Genomic DNA, 21,634 nt, shown 5'->3' on the forward strand with positions numbered 1-21,634 from the left:
TCAATTCCCAGCCAGGGCACATGCCTCGGTTGTGGGCGAGGTCCCCATTACGGGGCACACAAGAGGCAACCACACATTGATGTTTCTCTCCCACTCTTTCTCCTTCCCTTACTTTCTCTCTAAGAATAAATAAAATATTTTTTTAAATAAAAAAGAAATAAAATAATGTATTTCAGAAAACCTGACCCAGAGATAATTCTGAATAAACAGCGTTAACCATTCTTAACTAATTAAAAAAAAAAATTACCACTAAAGTCAAAACTCTTCCGAGAAGAAAGGTGGGTAAAGATGGCACTTTTTCTCCCAAGGAGAATGTAGATGGTTCAATCAATCATGTATCGGTTCACCTTTTTGATAATATAGTCAGCACCTATTCAACAGGGCAAACATCATTACAATAAATGTCAATAGATGTCCCACACTCCTCATTTGTAATGGTGATTTCTTATATTAACAACACTCTCAGTTAAAAAAAAAAAAAAAAGAAAAAATTAATTTTGGTACCAAAAAAAAAAACCCTCTCAGGGTTTAAAAATCCTGTAGTCTTATGAAAAATATCACTGATATTTATGATGATTGAGTTTGTCCTACATACTGCATGTAGTACAACACTCTTTTAGTTGCTAACATTTTCTTTTGATTTCACTTTCTGCATTTACCTCATTCCACCTTGTTAGTGTAAAAAGTCTAAGTTTCCTATACAAGGAAGTATGTGAAAGGCCGAAGAATCATCACCGTTTCATGAAAGGTTTCCTGTTATGCCCAATACAACTTATGTTCAGATAATGAAAACAGACGTGACCACCTCACTATCCAGTGGCCACCAGTTTGGCAACCTTCACTATCCAGAACACAACAAACGGAGCTGAATTCCATGAAATTAAAGCCTATGTAGTTTATTTTCAAGATGCCCTTGAGTCCTCAACTCAGAGCCTGCTTCACTCTTACTGGAGTAGAATTGCAACTTTAAAATTTTATGACTCTGATCAGTTCCTGGTTTAACAATCAACCATAAAAAACACTGTGGGAACCACCAAGGAAATCTGATTATGCAATGGGTTTTAGATAATATTAGGAAACTACTGCCCATTTATTAGGTTAATAATAATATGGTTGTGCAGGTATGGCCTTATTTGTCAGAGATGTACACTAAAGTATCTAGGGGTAAATATCATGATGTCTGTAATTACATTTAAATGGTTCAGAAAAACTAAATGAAGTAAATGTGGTAAAATGTTACAATTTAAGTTTTGAGAATATGAATATTCATTATGCTATTTGCTCTACTTTCCTGTATGTTTTAAGTTTTTCATAATACAAGTTTTTTTTCTTTAAATTCCATGACCAGGATTACCTGATTTCCTAATCCTGCCTGAGAGAGTAAAATCAGGTCAGAAGCAGCATAATGGAGAAGCAGCAGCAGGCAGTTACAATGAGGTATGTTGAGAGCTGCAAGGAATGCAAACTGATAGCCTGATAGGGAACAGACATCAAGACAATACTGTACATAAAATGCCAACGTAAGGTCTGGAGACATTAAAATAGGAGCGATTCCACAGCTACCTGGCATTACAAGGCAGTATAATAATTAACAGAGGGCAAGATTTTCGTCTTGCTTTTTATTACTAACTGACTGCATAACTATGGTACTTAATCTTACATAAAAATAAGATCACCAAAAGCTGAGAGGAAAAAAAACATATAAAAGCAGAATTCTACAATTAGTAATATATACATATAAACCTGGCCAATATTTCCAAATGTCTACTCCAAATGAACAACTTTACATACACTACTTTTGCATTTAAATAAGCATTTTTTCATATTATTACTTATCACTTAAATGGTAACAAGGAATGGACCAAATTTAATTAATAAACTCCTCCCTTATCAGAAGCGAACCGACTTGCCACTTTTACACACAGTGCTGCCATGAACACCATTGTGCCCACGACTTTTTCCTTCTTTTGGATTATTTACTCGGGACAGTACCTCAGAAACAAGATTACTGGGTCAACGGGATAAACACATTAACAAGCTGCATTTCGCTTCATACTCCACCAACACCACAAGAACATAGCCATCTCACGACAACTTTACCTTAGACACTGGTTACACTTTCTTCCCCACATCACAAAGGGATGACTGGTATACGAAAAAAACTCCTACATACAATTAGTGTACACGATTTGGTGAGTTTGGACATACGTATGTATATACTCATGGTACTATCATCACAATCCAGGAAATAAATATATCCATCACCTTATTTCCTGGTTCAACTTTTATTTTGGTGATTTAGTAACTGTAAAATAGTATCTAACTTTAAAATGCTAAGAAAAACAATTAATAGAAAAGTGAAACATTTTTTCATGTGCTCCTTCACCAACAGCAATTAACTCTTCTGTAACTTCTCACAAGTCACTTAACCTTTGGGACATTCCATGTCTCCAAAATGAGAAGGCTGCATGAACCTCCACAGAACTCAAGGAAGTGAAAATTAAAGCAAGAGGGATTATTTCCCACGTATGAAATTGGCAAAATGTCAAGACTGATTGGTTCCAGTGTTAGTGAGACTACAGGGAACAGGCAGACATTCTCACATATTGCTGGTGTGTGTGTACATTTGAAACTAATCTGATGACTATAGAATATTTATAATTTTAATCCAGATATCCAACCTTTTAAAACTCCTTAACCCAGACATGCAACTTTTAAGACTGTCCTATAGAAACAAAGGCAACAGTAAGAAAGAATATATATTTATTACAGGACAGATTATAAAAACAAGCTAGAAAACCAAAACCACCTCAATGTCCATCAATATGGACATTACTGAGTAAATTATGGCACATCTACACTACGGAACAGTAAGGACGAATTGGAGCAGGTGTGTTGACTTAGAAAGAATCCATGATCTACGGACTATAAGAAAGCAAACTGCTTTGTGATCATCACATAAATCTTTTAAATCTTTTTTTTAAAGATTTTATTTATTTATTTATTTTTAGAGAAGGTTAAGGGAGGGAGAATGACAGGGAGAGACACATCAATGTGTGGTTGCCTCTTGCACACCAACTGAGGACCTGGCCTGCAACCCAGGCACGTGCCCTGTCTGGGAATCAAACTGGTGAACTTTCAGTTCACAGGCCAGTGCTCAATCCACTGAGCCACATCAGCTAGGACTAAATCTTTTAATTCTTAAAGGAAAAAACCCTATATATGTATTATAAGCATTTGTGTTTATTTGTACAAAGAAAAGTGCAGAAGACACAGCAAACTAAACAATGATTCCTTCAGAAGGAGGAAGAAGTAGAAATGATCCTCTTCCTCATGTTCCTTGATTTTACCTGACTTATTATTTGGCTTGTTGGTACATTTTTAATGTCCACAGATAGTAAGAATTTTGTTAAAGAACTATTGTTCTAAATAGTTTTCAAATTCCAGTTAACTAGTTAACTCTCAAAGCATAATATTTTGTGAAGCGAGGCTCATAAAGATGTCGCTGAGTCTTTTATGGTTATGTCCAATATGCCACAGAAGTATTAGAATAAATAGTTTTGTAAGGTTTACAACAAAAATCATTAATATGTATTTTTAATAATTTTTTACATGAAGGAGTATATAGAAAAAATTAACTTCTTTTAAACACCTAACTCCCCACCCAAATTCTGGATAAATGAAACATTATATTATTCAAATCACTGGGCCGTGCAAAAGTCCCATCAAGAGTCTATGAGAATGTACACTGAACCCTTCTCCCACTCATCGCAGGTCTGTCTAGTGAATTCACAGCAGTCACAAGGAAAAGGACTCTTATTCTGTCAGTATCCAAAGAACAAGAACCTTTTTAATCAATTCCCGGCCAAAAAGAAAATAGGAAAAAGCACTGAAGAGCATTCAGGTCAGTCTCTTCTCTCTAAGGGAAATCTAACGAACAGAAAACACATTTTAGGAGGGAGGGATAGACCCACCCTTTCAATTTATCCAAGCTCAACATTTTAATCAATGTGTGTTGCAGTTCTCAAAATTTGGCCCTAATTGACTGAAAACACTCACACATACTTTAAAAGGACACCATCTATGTTCCCAAGGGAGTGACCAGACCGTCAGCACTCATGAGCGACTGGCAACAATGTTCGTGTGCACACCAACCACAGCAAGAAAGTCAACACCCACATCAGTCACTGGTCACCACAGTAAGGTGGGCTTTTTTAAATAGAATCACTTTTGAAATTAGCAAATGGAAGAAATTAAATCTTAAACATTGCCCAATTAAATAATTCAAAGTCTTCAAATCAGAAAAGAGTCCTGTTTTTATACATACCATGCCTACAATCTTCATCAGCTTGCCCATACTTTTTCTGCAAAATAAAGGATACCAGATAAATATTATTAAGTAGTTCAAGGGCTGCTTAAAAATAGAGATTTTATTTTTTTAAAAAAGCTTGGCTTTATTTCAAAGTTTAAGCATTAATGTTGCAAATTTAGTATCACAGAGCAAAGCTAACCCGTGTGTTCTTTGGGATTACACAACACAAATATGCACCACAATGTACTTCTGAGTCCACTTACTCACACTCCCACTTCTCACCCTCTCCCACTTCAGGTCACCGGAACCCCGAGCCCCACTCTCATTCTCAGCTACTGACTTCAGTGAGGAAACCAAAGGCACGAGAAGAAAATACCCACAGACCGTCACCGCCACATCTGCCCGCTTCCCAGCATGCTCTGCCTTCCACCTCTTACCAGACAAACCACCCACGTTCCTTTCTGAAGTCCATCCTGCCTACCGTGGAGATCTGCTCTCTGGTCCACTGAAGAACCTCACTCCAACAAGCCTCCTCTACTTCTCCTACATCATTAATTCTTTTGCTTTCTATTGGTTCAGTCCTATAAATAAACATACTATTATTTCTTTCATCTAAAAAAAAATCATTCTCTTGACTTCACTTCTCTCACCAGCTACCATTCCATCCATTCCATTTGTGTGTGTTGTGTGTGTGTGCGCACGCCTCTCTAGGGCAAAAATCCTCAAGAACTGTCTGTAACTATGTATTTCAATTCCTTCCCTCTGATTCTGCCTAAAACACTCTTTTACCCAGACATTCATCCACCACTGCCTGGACCAGCAATGGACGCTGCTGAACATTCCTTCATTTGGATGCACTTTCTTCACTTGGCTACCAGGACTTTGTACTCTATTAGTTTTCCTTTACTTCAAGGTTGCCCTTCCAGCTGCTTTGCTGGTTCCTCTTCTTCTCCCCAACCTCTCAACACTGTGAGGCCACAAGACTAAGTCCTTGGTCCTCTCCTCTATCAACACTCATCCCCTTGGTGACATGATCTAGGATCAAGACTTTATATATCAATAGTCTAAAACTCTTAAATTTCTGTATCTTTACTCCAGATTTCTCTCCCAAACTCCATACCTGCATATCTGACTTGCTTGCTCAACATCTCAGGCTAGACTTCTACATGACATCCCAAACTCAGTGTCCAAAATGAATTCTTCCCACACAGAACCTGCTCCCCATCTACAGCCTCCTACTCTCAGTTGAAGGAAAGACCATCCTTCCAATTGCTCAGACACAGAATCAACTGTGACTGCTCTGTGTGCCTCATTCCCTGCATCCAAAACGTTAGGAAATTTTATTGGTTACACCTTCAAATTATAACCAGAATCAAACCACTTCTCACTATCTCCACTGCCACCATTTTAGTCTGAGCCACTGTCATCTCTGGCCTGGATCATTCCAATACCCTTTAAACTAGTCTCCCTACATCTACTGTTATCCTATTATAGTCCATTCTCCACACAAAAGCCAAGAATTCCTATTAAATCAGATCATGCCACTCTTCTGCTCAAAATTCCACAGTAATTTCCCACCTCAAGGAGAATAAAAACTAGTCCTCAGAGTGACCTGGAGAGTCCCAGAGGATCCTGCCCTGCTACCCTCTCCTGCCCCCACACACTGTACTCCAGCACTGGCCTCCAAGCTGTTCCTCAGGCACGGCAGGCATGCTTCAGCCTCAGGGTCCTGTTTCCTCTGCCTATAGCACTATTCCTCCAGATTTCACATGGCTCACTCCCTTACCTCCTTCTTACCACCTTATCAATGAGGACTACCTGACCATCCAATTTAAAACTGCAACCCTATCGCCCTGACTGGTATGGCTCAGTGGATTGAGCATGGGCTACAAACCAAAGGGTCGCCTGTTCAATTCCCAGTCAGGGCACATGCCTGGGTTGCAGGCCAGGTCCCCAGTGGGGGCCAAATAAGAGGCAACCACACATTGATGTTTCTTTCCCTCTCTTTCCCCCTCCCTCCCCCCTCTCTAAAAATAAATAAATAATATCTTAAAAAAAAAAATGCAGCCCTATCCCTAACCCTAGTAACCCCAATATCCCTTGCCTTGTTCTGCTTTTTCTCATGCAGACTGTTACCTTCTAACAATCTAAAGTGTTTACTTACTTATAATGTCTAGTGTTTGTCTGTCCCCCTACCAGAAAAAGCACCATGAAGAACAGATCTTAATCTTTATTTTTCACCAATGTATACCAAGCACCTAGAGCAGTGTCTATACATAATATACTCAATACATATTTGTTAAACTAATGAACAATCGAAACTGCTATGTAACAGTACAATTTCCAACATTTAAAAATACAGTTGCTTGCCAAAAAAGACATTGGGCAATCATCAAGCACTTCATTCACCTCGTAAGCCCACTATGAGTTGATGTGGAGAAGGAGTGACCAGTAACTCTGCCCATTCAATGAATAAGGCCACTTTACATGTTTAGGCATTGGTTTATCAACACTGTTTACTTACCAGTTGCAAAAATGAGGCAATTCTGTAAAGAAGACTCTCAATTTTTACACTTTCTATCTCCAGTGGACACGGCCCTGTGAAGTCAGCCATGGAGTACTGGCCAAGAGAAAGAAGGGCCTCCGTGCAGTGCTTGAGGGCCATTTCATAGTCCTGCCTCTTGAGTGAGTCACATGCTTGTTCACATGACTTCTCAGCTCTTCTGTCTTCCATGACTCAGGGACAAAAATCCTAAAGATGAGGAAAGAACAAGAGAAGGTTTTAAAAACTTATTAATTATAAATTCTAGCGCCATTCCTAGCTCAGCTGGCTTAATTATCTATCTGAATAGTTACTCCCAACCAGCCTTTTGACCAAGGTCACAGCTGAGCAGCTATTGATGCTGCAAATCCATACTTCTCTTTTATATTTTATGAAGTGTTTAATAAGATCCAAGCAAAATGTCAACCATAAGTCAGGATCACACCAACAATACATCCAATTTATAAATGAGACAAATGTATAAATGAAACATAACTTTGAATATTGCAAAGTGCAACAAACCCTAAGGCTTCTATTTTTTTAACCAGAAGGTACAGAAATGTTTCATATCCAAACCTCACAATTTCAGTCTTCTAATCCTGTGACTATGCTTGCAGAGAATCAAAATCTATATACCATGTAGGATTTTTCCCACCAGTATAAAAAAATGGCTACAATGCAAGTTTGAACTGCATATTAATTCAATTCACCAAACATTTCCTGAGGCCAGGCCCTGTACTAGCAGCACAGAATTCAAAGACGGAGGATGTCATCACTGCTTTTGGGAAACACAAATTCAAAACAGACACATAGATCAATGGAACGGACTAGAAAGCCCAGTAATAAACCCACACCTTTACGGTCAATTAATATTTGACAATGTAGGCAACAACATACACTGGGGTAAAGACAGTCTATTCACTAAGTGGTGTTGAGAAAATTGGACAGATATGTGCAAAAAGAATGAAACTAGACCACCTTCTTACACCATACACAAGAATAAAGGACATACACAAGAAAATGGACTAAAGACTGAAATGTTAAGACTCAAAACCATGAAAGTACTAGAAGAAAACATGGGCAGTAAAGTCTCTGACATTTCTTGCAGCAATATTTTTTTCTAATATATCCTCTCAGGCAAGGGAAACAAAAAATAAAAGTAAACAAATAGGACTACATCAAACTATGAAGTTAATGACAGCAAAGAAAACCATCCAAAAAATGAAAAGACAACCCACTGTGGCCAGTCCTTGTGTCTGAGTGATTCCCAGCAAAGGGACCAAGTTTCCAGGGCCCTGAAGACATGGGGTAACACCCCAAAATATGGATTCATTTTTCACTCCAATTTCACTGGCCAAGCAGCTGCCAAAAACAAAGGCCGCATCTCCCAATACCTGGCAAACCAATGCAGAATTGTCTTATGGACTGATTGCTTCTCTGAGGTACCCACAAGTATATTTGGGGAAAAGCTTCTAGAACAAGTGGAGGAGCAGCTATCCTTCTATGAGACTGGAAAGATTCTATGGAAGAATATGGAGGTCATAAAGAAGGCAATGGTTCATGTAAAGGAAGCAGGTGTTGAGATTACTAAGAAGCTGGAGAAACAGGAAGGAAAACGCTTCTAGAAGGAAAAGAAATGGCTGGCTATAACTGCCCTCGCATCTTCAGAAAACAGCAGTACACTGGAAGAGTGTGAGGACACACGTGAAAAACCCAAAAAGAAGGAAAAGCAAAAGCTCCAGGAGACTCCTCAGGAGAATGGAAGGGAAGACCCACCTGTCCTCTTATCCAAACCCAAGAAAAAGATCTTTTTCCAAGGAGGAGCTCATTATTAGTGATTTTTTTTTATTTTTTATTTATTGATTTTAAACCAAGAGCAGAAGAGGAGGGAGACAAGATAGAGGGGGAGAAAGAGAGAAACTATTTGTTGTTCCACTTATTTATGCATTCATTGGTTGATTTCTGCATGTGCCCTGACCACGGTTTGAACTCACTACCTTGGTGTCTTGGGATGATGCTCTAACCAGCTGAGCCACCCATCCAGGGCGATTATTAGTGATCTTGAGGAGACAACTGGCAGTGGAAATCTCCCCAAGAGGAAGAAATCTTTCTCCAAAGAGGAACCAGTTAGTGACACTAAAGTGGCAGGAAAGAGGAGTGTCCACCCAAAAAAGAGGAAATTTTCTTATGAAGAGGAGCCACTCAGCAGTGGACCTGACAAAGCAGCAGCTCCAAGAAAAAAAGAAAAAGCTCCAAAAGCTACCCTAGGAATATCAAAATGGACAGTACCCTGTGGGGTGTTAACTACCCAGTGACTCATCCTTTATGTCCCAATAAAAACAAATTCACAAGGAAAGAAAAAGACAACCCATTGAATGGGAGAACATTCACCAATGATACATCCAATAAGGGGTTTCAAAGTTTATAAAGGACTTATAAAATTCAACACCAAAATAACAAACAATCCAATTTAAAAAATGGGCAAAGGATATGAATAGACATTTCTCCAAAGAGACATATAAATGGCCAATAGAAATATGAAAAGATGTTCAGTGTCTCTAATCATCAGAGAAAAGCAAATTAGAAGCACAGTGAGATATCACCTCACACCTGTCAGAATGGCTGTCATCAATAAACAACCAGTGTTGGCGAGGATGTGCACTGTTGGTGGGAAGGAAGAATGCTGCAGCCACTGTTGGAAACAGTACAGAATTACCGCAAAAATTAAAAATGGAACTACCTTTTGACCCAGTGATCCCACTTCTGGGAACATATCCGAAGAAACCCGAAACACTAATTCGAAAGAATATATGCACCCCTATGTTCATGGCAGCATTATTCACAATAGCCAAGATTTGGAAGCAGCCCAAGTGCCCATCCTCAGTAGATGAGAGGAGAAAAAACTGCGGTACATTTACACAATGGAATAATACTCAGCCATACAAAAGGAAATCTTACCTCTTGCTACAGCATGGATGGACCAAGAATATTATGCTAAGTGAAATAAGCCAGTCAGAGAAAGACAAATACCATATGATATGTGGAATCTAATGAATAAAATAAACTAACAAACAAAATAGAAACAGACCCATAACACAGAGAACATACTGACAGCTGTCAGAGGGGAGAGTGGTTGGAGGGCTGGGTGAAAAGGTGAAGAGACTAAGGGGAAAACCACCCTCACAGGTACAGACAACAGAATGGTGCTTGCCAGAGGGACAGAGGGTGAGGGAGGTAGAAGAGGGGCAAAGGGGGATAAATGGTAATGAAAGGAGACTTGACCTGGAGTAGGGAACACACAATACAATATATAGGTTACAGATCTATTATAGAATTGTACACCTGAAACCTATATAATTTCATTAACCAATGTCTCTGCAATTAATTCAATTTTTTAAAAAAAGGAAAGAAAGAAACTCAGATTGTATCAAGAAAGGCAAAGCACAAATGAACAATTACAAGAAAGACTTATTCCATCTGCCAAAAACCATGAGGCATGAGCTGGCCTCAAAAGGTGAACAGAAGTTCACCATGCAGAAATGGGAGGGAGAGCATATGCAAGCTTTTCAGAGAGAAGAGTTCCAGGGAAATGACGAGGAGGAGAAAGTGCATGACTTAAACTCCAGCTGTGTCAGAGGAGAAGCAAGCGGAGCTCTGAATGACCTCAAAGGCCACAAGAAGTGAGGGCTTTATTCCATAGCTAATAGAAATGATGGAAAGTTTTTAAATAAAAAAGGACCCTATCATATCTGAGTCCCACAAAGAACTAATGAAAAGCAGGCATTACCATTAATAAGAGAAAAACAATCCAAGTAAGAGAGACAGAATTCTTCTGCAGCCTCTCCCCAGCTGCATCATCACTCTCAGAGCAGGGAACAGAAACTCTGGGCAGAGGAGACCTAAAATCCTTTGACCTGACAATCCCGATACTGCTTCAGAGGACCCCTCTTGCTGACCTCATGTCACCAGCTCTGCCAAGCACGGACATAAAGGTCCAGTCAAAAACAAAGGACACACTAATTGAAATAAAGGGTAACTTACAGGGAAAGAACAGGAGAGTGGATGAAGCTGAGAATCAAATCAATAATTTGGAACATAAGCAAGAAAAAAACAACCAATCAGAACAACAAGAAGAAAAAAGAATCCAAAAATACAAAGATAGTATAAGCAGCCTCTGGGACAACTTCAAGAGATCCAACATTTGCATCATAAGTGTGCCAGAAGGAGAAGAGAAAGCGCAAGAAATTGGAATCTATTTGAAAAAATAACAAAAGAAAACTTCCCTAATTTGGTGAAGGAAATAGACGTGCAAGTCCAGGAAGCACAGAGCACCCCAAACAAGATAAATGCAAAGGGGCCTACTCCAAGACACATCATAATTAACATGTCAAAGGTCAAAGAAAAAGAGAGAATCTTAAAGGCAGCAAGAGAAGTTAGTTACCTACAGGGGAGCTCCCTTAAGACTGTCAGCCGATTTCTCAAAAGAAACTTTACAAGGTAGAAGGAATTGGCAAAAAATATTCAAAGTGATGAAGAGCAGGGACTTACAGCCAAGACTGCTCTACCCAGCAAAGCTATCATTTAGAATCGAAGGGCAGATAAAGGGCTTCCCAAAGAAGAAAAAACTGCAAGAGCTCATAATCACCAAACCATTACTATATGAAATGTTGAAGAAAATTTAAAAAAATTTTTTCTCCCTCCCTTCCCCTATTTCTAAAACTAAATAAAAATTTTTTTAATTGTAAAAAATCTCAAAAACTTAAGCCAATCATCTCTTTTGAGTAAGCAAAAGTCTTATGTGTCTCCAAGACTAGTGTATTATTTTAATCTTTTTTAAAGATTGTATTTTAGTTTTTAGACAGAGGGGAAGAGAGGAGAAAGAAAGGGAGAGAAACATCAATCTGCAGTTGCCTCTCACACATTCCCTACTGGGAACCTGGCCTGAAAGCCAGGCATATGACCTGACTGGGAATCAAACCAGCGACCCTTTGGTTCACAGGCAGGCAGAGCTCAATCCACTGTGCCACACCAGCCAGGTAGATAGTATATTAATGACCACCACCCTTCCATAAATGGTAAGTTTTGCACCTTCTGCAAAAATTCAACTATAATGAGAACATTCCTGTCACTAAGTTACTTCTCCCAAGTTTTATAAAATAGAAATCTGGGTGATTTTGGGGGGGTTTTGGGGGGGGGCAGGGGTTGCATTTCATTATTTATTTAGATGTTTAAGCTCTTGCCCTAGGTTTAGAAATGTTTTAAAGTCTATCTATCTTAATACAATCCAAAAACTAAAATTGATAAATTTGACACTTATCAAATTTAAACATTTTTGCTCTGTGAAAGACACTGTTAAAAGAATGAAAAAACAAGCTAAAGACTGAGAGGAAACTATTTGCAAATCACATATCTGAAAAAACATTTGTATTTGAATATGTAACAAATTCTCAGAACCCCACAAAAAGAAAACAAACCAATGAAAAGTGGGACAATAGACACTCCACAAAGAAGATATAATGAAGGCAAATAAGAACATGATAAAATGTTCAATGGCATTAGTCAGCAGAGAATTCCACATTAAAACTATGATTAGATACTACTACATACCTATTAGAATGGCTAAACATAAAATATTGATAATATTAGTGATATGGAATAAGTGGAACTCTCATATATTGCTATTGGAAACATAGATTATACAGCCACTCCGGAAAAAAGGTTGACAGTTTCTTATAAAGTTAAAAATATACTAATTGTATGACCCAGCAATCCCCTCTCCCCACAGATAGACACCCTAGAGAAATGAAAACTTACATTCACACAAAAATCTGTACACAAATGTTTTTAGCAGCTCTATTCACAAGTGCTAAACACTGGAAACAACCCACATGCCCTGTAATGAGTGACAATGGAAAAGTACTCCGCAATAGAAAGGAGTAAACTTTCAATACATGCAATAATTTAGGTGAAACTTAAAGACAAAGTAAAAGAACCCAGTCTCAGACGCTTACATACTGTATGATTCCATTTATATGATATTCTCAAAAAGACAAAACCACAGGGATGGAAAAAAGGTCACTGGTTGCAGGGATTACGGGATGGAGATGGGTAACCACAAAAGGATAGCATGAAGGAGTTTTGGGGGGTTATGATACTATGCTGTACCGTTATTGTGGTGATGGGTACACAAACTATACATATGTGTTAATAGAACTGTATACCAAAATTTAGTTTTACTGTATGATCATTTACAAAGTAAAATTTTTAAGATTATTTTTAAAATATGAATCTCAATGTCACAATGGACATGGTTTTTAAAACCTGAAAGAAATAGATATAGAAGGATAATTTTGTTGTTAATAAATGGAAAACCTATACATTTCCCTTCCCACACATGTATGTTTTAGAGGCAAGAATGGAGCCATAGAAAGAATGTCTCCAAACAGAACATCATTGATTCCACTTGGCACAAAATGTAGGCTACTTCTGAAGAATTCCATTGTAGCTGGATAACTGGTCCATGACCAAAAGTAAATACTGGAAAACAAATGAAATCAACAGTGCACCAAACAGGTGGTAGGCAGATTGACCTGGACTACGACAGTTTAAAAAGTATCATTGTCCTCTTACTGTGGTTTCTTTCTGTAAAAGTGTGAGAATAACCACCAGACCACCTTAAAAATCAAGTCATAAAATGCACTTTAAAAAAAAATCCTCATCCAAGAACATGTTCATTGATTTTAGAGAGGACGAGAGAGAGAGAGAAACACCAATGGATTGCCTCCTACACTCACCCAGGCCTGGGATCAAACCCGCAACCCAAGTATGTGTCCTTACAGGAGATGGAACCGGCAACCTTTTGGTGTACGAAACGAGGCTCTAACCAACTGATAAACTAAATTTTCTTGTTAGTGTAGTCATAGTCCTTTTATTTCAAAGGACCTAAATCTTATTTGATTAAGAAAGACTTCAATGAACAAAATTTAACTGTGGTCAAATAGCAGAAGCCAGGAGTAGTAACAAAAATTTCAATGTAAAATGAAGATGACTTCTGTATCTGTCTTATACATGTCTCCATTAGCAAAAAAAAATCTATCTCATAATTAATTAACTTGGGCAAAATGAATTTGTAAAGGTTTCAGAAAACAGATGAGTTTTGGTAAACATTACTACTATCTACTTTGACAGAAATCACAACCATAATGGGTTCTTGATCAGACTCCAAATTATCTTTAATTATTAAACTATATAAACCATAATACCATAGGAAGATTTAAAAGGCACATACAATAAATCAGTTTCTTTACATAACCAAAAAAGTTTTAACAAAAGAACTGAAAAATCACATTTTTTATTATTTTATTTTTTTTTTCCCCCTTCACAGACTTTGAGTTCTTTGGAGCCAGGGATTGAAAATCATTCATCTTTGATTTTTGTAACACATTTCCTTTTATTTCCTCTATTTCCCCAGATTCCCAGCTTGATAATACTTGTCCCATAGACACTTAACACTGAATAATAATGATTTTTTTTTAGATTTTATTTATGTATTTAGAGAGAGGGGAGGGGAAGGAGAAAGACATGGAGAGAAACATCAATGTGTGGTTGCTTCCTGCGTGCCCCCTACTGGGGACCTGGCCCACAAGCCAGGAATGTGTCCTGAGCAGGAATCCAAACCAGCGACCCCTTCGTGTGCAGCTTGGTGTGCAACTTAGTTCGCAGCCCGAGCTCAATCCACTGAGCTACACTAGCCAGGGCTGAATAATAATGATTTTTTAAAATATTTTATTTACTTATTTTTAGACAGAGGGGAAGGGAGGAAGAAAGAGAGGGAGAGAAACATCAACGTGTGGTTGCCTCTCGTGTGCCCTGCACCAGGGAACCTGGCCCGCAACCCAGGCATGTGCCCCAACTGGGAATCAAACGGGCAACCCTTTGGTTCACAGCCAGTGTTCAATCCACTGAGCCACACCAGCCGGGGCTGAATAATAGTGATTTTTTTAAAGGTGTGGTTAGTACATCCAGTGAATTCAAATTTGCTATAGTTTGACTTTTAAAATTAAAAGTTTTGCTTTTGTAATGCTCAGATGCGTTTGCACTGCTCTTCTCAGAGATGCCCATCGTTTTGTGTCATCTGTTTACAACAGCATGAAGCTTTCATGGAATGACATGCAATGATTCCAAGATCCATTTCCCAAGCAATAGTTGGCATCATGAAATTTTGTATTTTACTAACTTTTTTTTTACACTCACCCATTTGCAAACAAGTTCACCTGCCTCTTTTTAGTTCACTTACTCCTTCCTCACATTTTTTAAAAAATCAGTAATTTGCATTTAACCTTCCCCATACATTATTTTCCCTGTGGAAACTCCATTATTATCCTGAAAGTACGACTTTAATAGAAAGTAGTAAATGTATTGTGGCAAAAAAGAAAGAAAATCCAGATTGACACATTCTGAAAATTACCCACACGATCCAGCACAGCGGAGGAAGGAAAGCATAGCAGAATGTGCCCCATTGCCCCACGGGCAGCACAGCCTTAGTGAGACAATGCCACCAGTCAAAGTGTATCATACCTACTCAGGGAGGAAAAAGTTCAGGACCATAACTCTAGAGATGGCATGGCGGCTCCAAAATACCTACGAAATGACTTGTAAGCGCATTACTAGATATCCAGGCTACCCACAGTCTGGCTACAACCTAACTTTCCCAACACTCCCCCAGTGAGCCCTAAGCACAGTCCAGACGCTGAGTCTCTGACAGCGTCCTTCCCTTGCCTGAACGTTCCTTCCCTCCTCTCTCTGGACCTAAATCCTACCCAGCTTTACATGAATACTTCAAAGCTGCTTTAATGCTCTCCTCCACAAACCAGCATCACTTCCTACAGACTGATCTGGCCTCTTACTCACTTATTATCTTGGATTAAATATTTCATGTCAGATGCCTTATCTGCCCAACACAACTATCTTACAAATACGAGTCACATTTTACACCATTTATATCCCCATGACAAGCATTCAATTCACTAAAACCATTCAATAAATACTTCCATTGAATTCCCAAAGAAATGACCCAAAATAACCTAAATTCCAACCATTCCAAGAACTGTCCTGTACCAAATTCAGTTCTCATAAGAATGCCAAGTCATAAAAAACACTGTTGTATTATCTTTAAGTTTATCTACTTTTATCCAAAACTGGAATCTGTGATGGTTGTATGGAATACACAGGCAAAATATTCTGCAAAGTAATAAAGTTTTATTTATTGTACTATGCTAATATGCAGCCAGACTGGCATTTTTCTCCCCAACTCATAAAATCACTGAGTATGCAAGACACATTAGAAAAGAGGCTAAGCCTATTGAGAAGAAAACTAGAAACTAAGATCGTCAATCTTACTCTATTTTGAATAATCTCTTTCATAAAGAGGTAAACTCTCCATAATTCCAGAATGAATAAAATTCAATATAACAAAGAAAATGCTTTAAATTATGTATTTAAAATACATAATTTAAAGCATTTAAATTATGCCCTGGCTGGGCAGCTCAGTTGGTTTAAGCATCACCCTGATACGACAAGGTTGTAAGTTCTATCCCTGGTCAGGGCACATACATGAATTAACCAATGAATGCATAAAGAAATGGAACAGCTAACCTCTTCCCAAATCATTTCATATGCTTACTAATCAAAAAAGATATGAAAAAACAAAAACCCATATTTACAAAGCAAGAAAATTATATTAAAAGACTGACTTTTAGAAAAGGTTGCTGCTTGCCAAGAAAATTTTATTATTAAACATTTTCTATTCTTTGCATTTAATTTTTTCTTCCATGTTATCTCTTTAGACTTGTAAACACATCATCATATAGAACAGGTGACCTTTTTAAATAAAACATAAATCAATATAAAAGAGCCAACTGCATAATTAAAATGAAAAGGTACCACCACCATCATCATCATCCTTCTGTCTTCAATTTACCAACAGTCTATGTTCTAAAACAGTATTTTCAAATCAGATGTTTGAAACTCAGACCAGTTTCCTACAGAAACAGTGTTAAGAATAGAGGTTATTGGAAAGATGTTACAAAAGCAGGTTACAAAATAATGTTTACAAGTGTAATCCCATTTTGTAAATTAAAGATTACAAAATAATATAGTTGATAATCCTATTTGCATAAAAGGTGTATGTGTGCACTGAATATTTTACACAAAAATCTGAGACATATAAACAAAATATTAAAAGTTAATTATCTCCTTTCCCAAAACATATAGCTCCAGTCTAATTATGAGAAAAACATCAGAAAAACCCAAACCGAGGGTCATTCTATGAAATACCTGATGAGGACTCCCTTTTTTTTTTTTTCAATTAGTTTTCATTCAATATTATTCTATGTTGGTTTCAGGTATATAGCATAGTGGTTAGATAATCAAATACTTTACAAATTCCCTGATACTTCCAGTACCCACCTGGCACCATACATAATTATTACAATATTATTGACTAAATTCCCTGTGCTGTACTTTACATCCCCATGTCAATATGGTCTTCTCAACCCATTCACTTTTTTCACTTGGTCCCCCAACAGTCCTCCCCTCTAGCAACCATCAGTCTGTTCTCTGTATTTATGAGTCTGTTTCTATTTTGCTTGCTCATTTATATTGTTCTTCAGATTCCACACATAAGTAAAATCTCATGGTATTTGTCTTTATCTGACTGACTTATTTCACTTAGCATAATACCCTCTAGGTCGATCCATGCTGCTGCAAATGGTAAGATTTCCTTCCTTTTATGGCCAAGTAATATGCCATTGTACATACGTACACAGCTTTTTTTTTTTAATCCTCACCCCAGGACACTTTTTCATTGCTTCCAGAGAGAGAAGGGAAAGAGAGAACTATCAATGCAAGAGAGAAGCATCGACTGGCTGTGTCCATACACACCTGGACAAGGAACTGAAATGCAACCTAGGTATGTGCTCTGACCAGGAATCAAATCCACAGCCTTTGGTTACAGGATGATACTCCAACGAACTGAGCCACACCAACCAGGGCTGTATCACAGCTTTTTTATCCACTTGTCCACTGATGAGCACTTGGGTTACTTCCATAGCATGGCTATTGTAAATAATGCTGCAATGAAAATAGCAGTGCATACATGTTCCTCTCTCCCTCTCTTTAAAATCAATAAGCATATCCTTGAGTAAGGATTTAAAAGGGGGGGGGTAATTATTCTAGATTTTAAAAAACTAGGCTTCCGGCCAAGATGGAGGCGTAGGTAGACACACTGCGCCTCCTCACACAACCAAAAGAAGGACAACAACAATTTAAAACAAAAAACAACAAGAACTGACAGAAAATTGAACTGTATGGAAGTCTGACAACCAAGGAGATAAAGAAGAAACATTCATAAAGTACCTAGGAATAAACCTACCCAAGGAGGTAAAAGACCTGTACTCAGAAAACTACACAACATAGAAGAAAGAAATTAAGGAAGACACAAACAAATGGAAGCATGTACCATGCTCATGGATTGGAAGAATTAACATCATCAAAATGGCCATACTACCCAAAGCGATTTACAGATTCAATGCAATCCCTATTAAAGTACCCATGACATATTTCACAGATATAAAACAAACATTTCAGAAATTCATATGGAACCATAAACTACCCCAAATAGCTGCAGCAATTTTGAGAAAGAAAAACAAAGCAGGAGGGATCACAATACCTGATATCAAACTGTATTACAAGGCCACTGTACTCAAAACAGCCTGGTACTGGCATAAAAACAGGCACATAGACCAATGGAACAGAACAGAGAGCCCAGAAATAAACCTAAGTCTTTACGGTCAATTAATATTTGACAAAGGGGGCAGGAGCATAAAATGGAGCAAAAATAGCCTCTTCAACAAATGGTGTTGGGAGATCTGGACAGCCACGTGCAAAACAATGAAACTCGATCACCAAATTACACCATACACAAAAATAAATTCAAGGTGAATAAAAGACTTAAATATAAGTCGTAACACCATAAAAGTCCTAGAGGAAAACAATGGCAGGACAATCTCAGACATTCCACGCAGCAACATCCTCACAGACACGTCCCCTAAAGCAAGGGACATAAAGGAAAGAATAAACAAATGGGACCTCATCAAAATAAAAAGCTTCTGCATGGCTAAAGAAAACAGCATTAAAATAAAAAGAGAACCAACGGCATGGGAAAACATATTTGCCAATGAAACCTCAGACAAGGGCCTGATCTCCAAAATATATAAAGAACTCAGACGACTGCACTCCAAGACAGACAACCCAATTAAAAAATGGGAAAAGGACTTGAACAGACACTTCTCCAAGGAAGACATACAGAGGGCCCAGAGACATATGAAAAGATGCTCAGCATCACTAGTCATCAGAGAGATGCAAATTAAAACCACAATGAGGTACCATCTCACACCAGTCAGAGTGGCCAACATAAACAAATCCACAAACAAATGTCAGAGAGGATGCGGAGAAAAGGGAACCCTAGTGCACTGTTGGTGGGAATGCAGACTGGTGAGGCCACTGTGGAAAACAGCATGGAATTTCCTCAGAAAACTAAAAATGGAACTGCCTTTTGACCCAGCAATTCCATTGCTGGGATTATACCCTAAGAACCCTGAAACACCAATCCAAAAGAACCTGTGCACCCCAATGTTCATAGCAGCACAATTTACAATAGCCAAGTACTGGAAGCAGCCTAAGTGCCCATCAGCAAATGAGTGGATCAAAAAACTATGGTACATTTACACAATGGAATTCTATGCAGCAGAGCAAAAGAAGGAGCTTATACCCTTTGCAACAGCATGGATGGAACTGGAGAGCATTTTGCTAAGTGAAATAAGCCAGATGGTGAGGGATAAATACCATATGATCTCACCTTTAACTGGAACATAATCAACAGAAGAAAAAAGCAAACAAAATATAACCAGAGACACTGAAGTTAAGAACAATCTAACAATAGACAGGGGGAAGTGGGGAGGGGACAGTGGGGAGAGGGAATTACAGGAACTACTATAAAGGACACATGGACAAAATCAAGATGGAGGGTGGAGGTGAGGGAGGGAGGTGGGTTCGGCTGGGGTGGAGTGGAGGGATGGGGAGAAAAGGCATACAACTGTAATTGAGTAACAATAAAAAATTTATCTTTATCTTTTTGTTTTAAAAAAGAAAGAAAGAAAGAAACATTCATCCAGACACATAGGAGGGGTGGAGACGGGCAGCGGGGGCAGAGAGGATCCACAGCCAGGCGGCGGCTGACGGACCCAGAGAGGTGGTGGATTGTGGAGCGGGGCAGGACAGGCTGCAGCTAGCAGACCCCACAAGGTGGTGGCTGGCAGACCCTGCGACCCCACATTCGCGCATAGATAAACTGAGAGGAACGGCGGGGGAGCGAAACAGACCACGCAACCCAGGGCTCCAGTGCAGGGAAATAAAGCCTCAAACCTCTGATTGAAAACACCCGTGGGGGTTGAGGCGGCAGCAGGAGAAACTTCCAGCCTCACAGGAGAGCTCGTTGGAGAGACGCACAGAGTCCTAGAGCGTGCACAAGCCCACCCACTCAGGAATCAGCACCAGAGGGGCCCAGTTTGATTGTGGGTAGAGGAGGAAGTGACTGAAATCCAGCAGAGAGTGGAGCAGGCGCCAGTGCTCCCTCTCGGCCCCTCCCCCACGTAGAGCGTCACAGCGCAGCGACCAGCGTTACCCCACCCCAGTGAACACCTAAGGCTCCACCCCTTTACGTAACAGGCGCGCCAAGACCAAAAAAAAAAAACACATCAAAAAAAGTCCAAATGAAAGAACAGATCAAAGCCCCAGAAATAATTCAACTAAGCAGCGAGCAGATAGCCAACCTATCAGATGCACAGTTCAAAACACTGGTATTCAGGATGCTCACAGAATTGGTTGAATTTGGTCGCAAATTAGATGAAAAAATGAAGGCTATGCTGAGAGAAACAAAGGAAAATGTACAGGGCACCAATAGTGATGGAAAGGAAACTGGAACTCAAGTCAACAGTGTGGACCAGAAGGAAGAAACAAACATCCAACCAGAAAAGAATGAAGAAACAAGAATTCGGAAAAATGAGGAGAGGCTTAGGAACCTCCAAGACATCTTGAAATGTTCCAACATCTGAATTATAGGGATGCCAGAAGAAGAAGAAGAAGAACAAAAAATTGAAAACTTATTTGAACAAATAATGAAGGAGAACTTCCCTAATCTGGCAAAGGAAATAGACTTCCAGGAAGTCTAGGAAGCTCAGAGAGTCCCAAAGAAGCTGGACCCAAGGAGGAACACACCAAGGCACATCATCATTACATTACCCAAGATGAAACAGAAGGAGAGAATCTTAGAAGCAGCAAGAGAAAAGGACACAGTTACCTACAAAGAAGTTCCCATAAGACTGTCAGCTGATTTCTCAAAAGAGACCTTACAGGCAAGAAGGGACTGGAAAGAAGTATTCCAAGTCATGAAAGGCAAGGACCTACATCCAAGAGTACTGTATCCAGCAAAGCTATCATTTAGAAAGGAAGGGCAGATAAAGTGCTTCTCAGATAAGATCAAGTTCAAGGAGTTCATCATCACCAAGCCCTTATTATATGAAATGTTAAAGGGATTTATCTAAGAAAAAGAAGATAAAAAATATGAACAGTAAAAATGGCAGCAAGCTCACAGTTATTAACAACCACATCTAAAACAAAAACAAAAGCAAACTAAGCAAACAATTAGAACAGAAACAGAACCA

At 38.8% G+C, this 21,634-nt stretch overlaps 1 protein-coding gene across 5 annotated transcripts in view; it reads right to left on the reverse strand.

Moving 5' to 3' along the window:
• HELZ (helicase with zinc finger) overlaps positions 1–21,634 on the reverse strand; it is a 150,550-nt gene that overhangs the window by 114,628 nt on the left and 14,288 nt on the right. For all 5 annotated transcript variants that reach the window (XM_053911792.1, XM_053911793.2, XM_053911794.2 and 2 more), the window contains 2 exons: positions 6,837–7,064; positions 4,328–4,364 (listed from right to left, as the gene is read on the reverse strand). In XM_053911792.1, coding sequence (XP_053767767.1) covers positions 4,328–4,364; positions 6,837–7,046 — 247 coding nt within the window. In that variant the 5' untranslated portion in view covers positions 7,047–7,064. The remainder of the gene's footprint in view (positions 1–4,327; positions 4,365–6,836; positions 7,065–21,634) is intronic.

The sequence above is a fragment of the Desmodus rotundus genome, chromosome 9 (genome assembly GCF_022682495.2).
Source record: "Desmodus rotundus isolate HL8 chromosome 9, HLdesRot8A.1, whole genome shotgun sequence".
Lineage (NCBI taxonomy): Eukaryota > Metazoa > Chordata > Mammalia > Chiroptera > Phyllostomidae > Desmodus > Desmodus rotundus.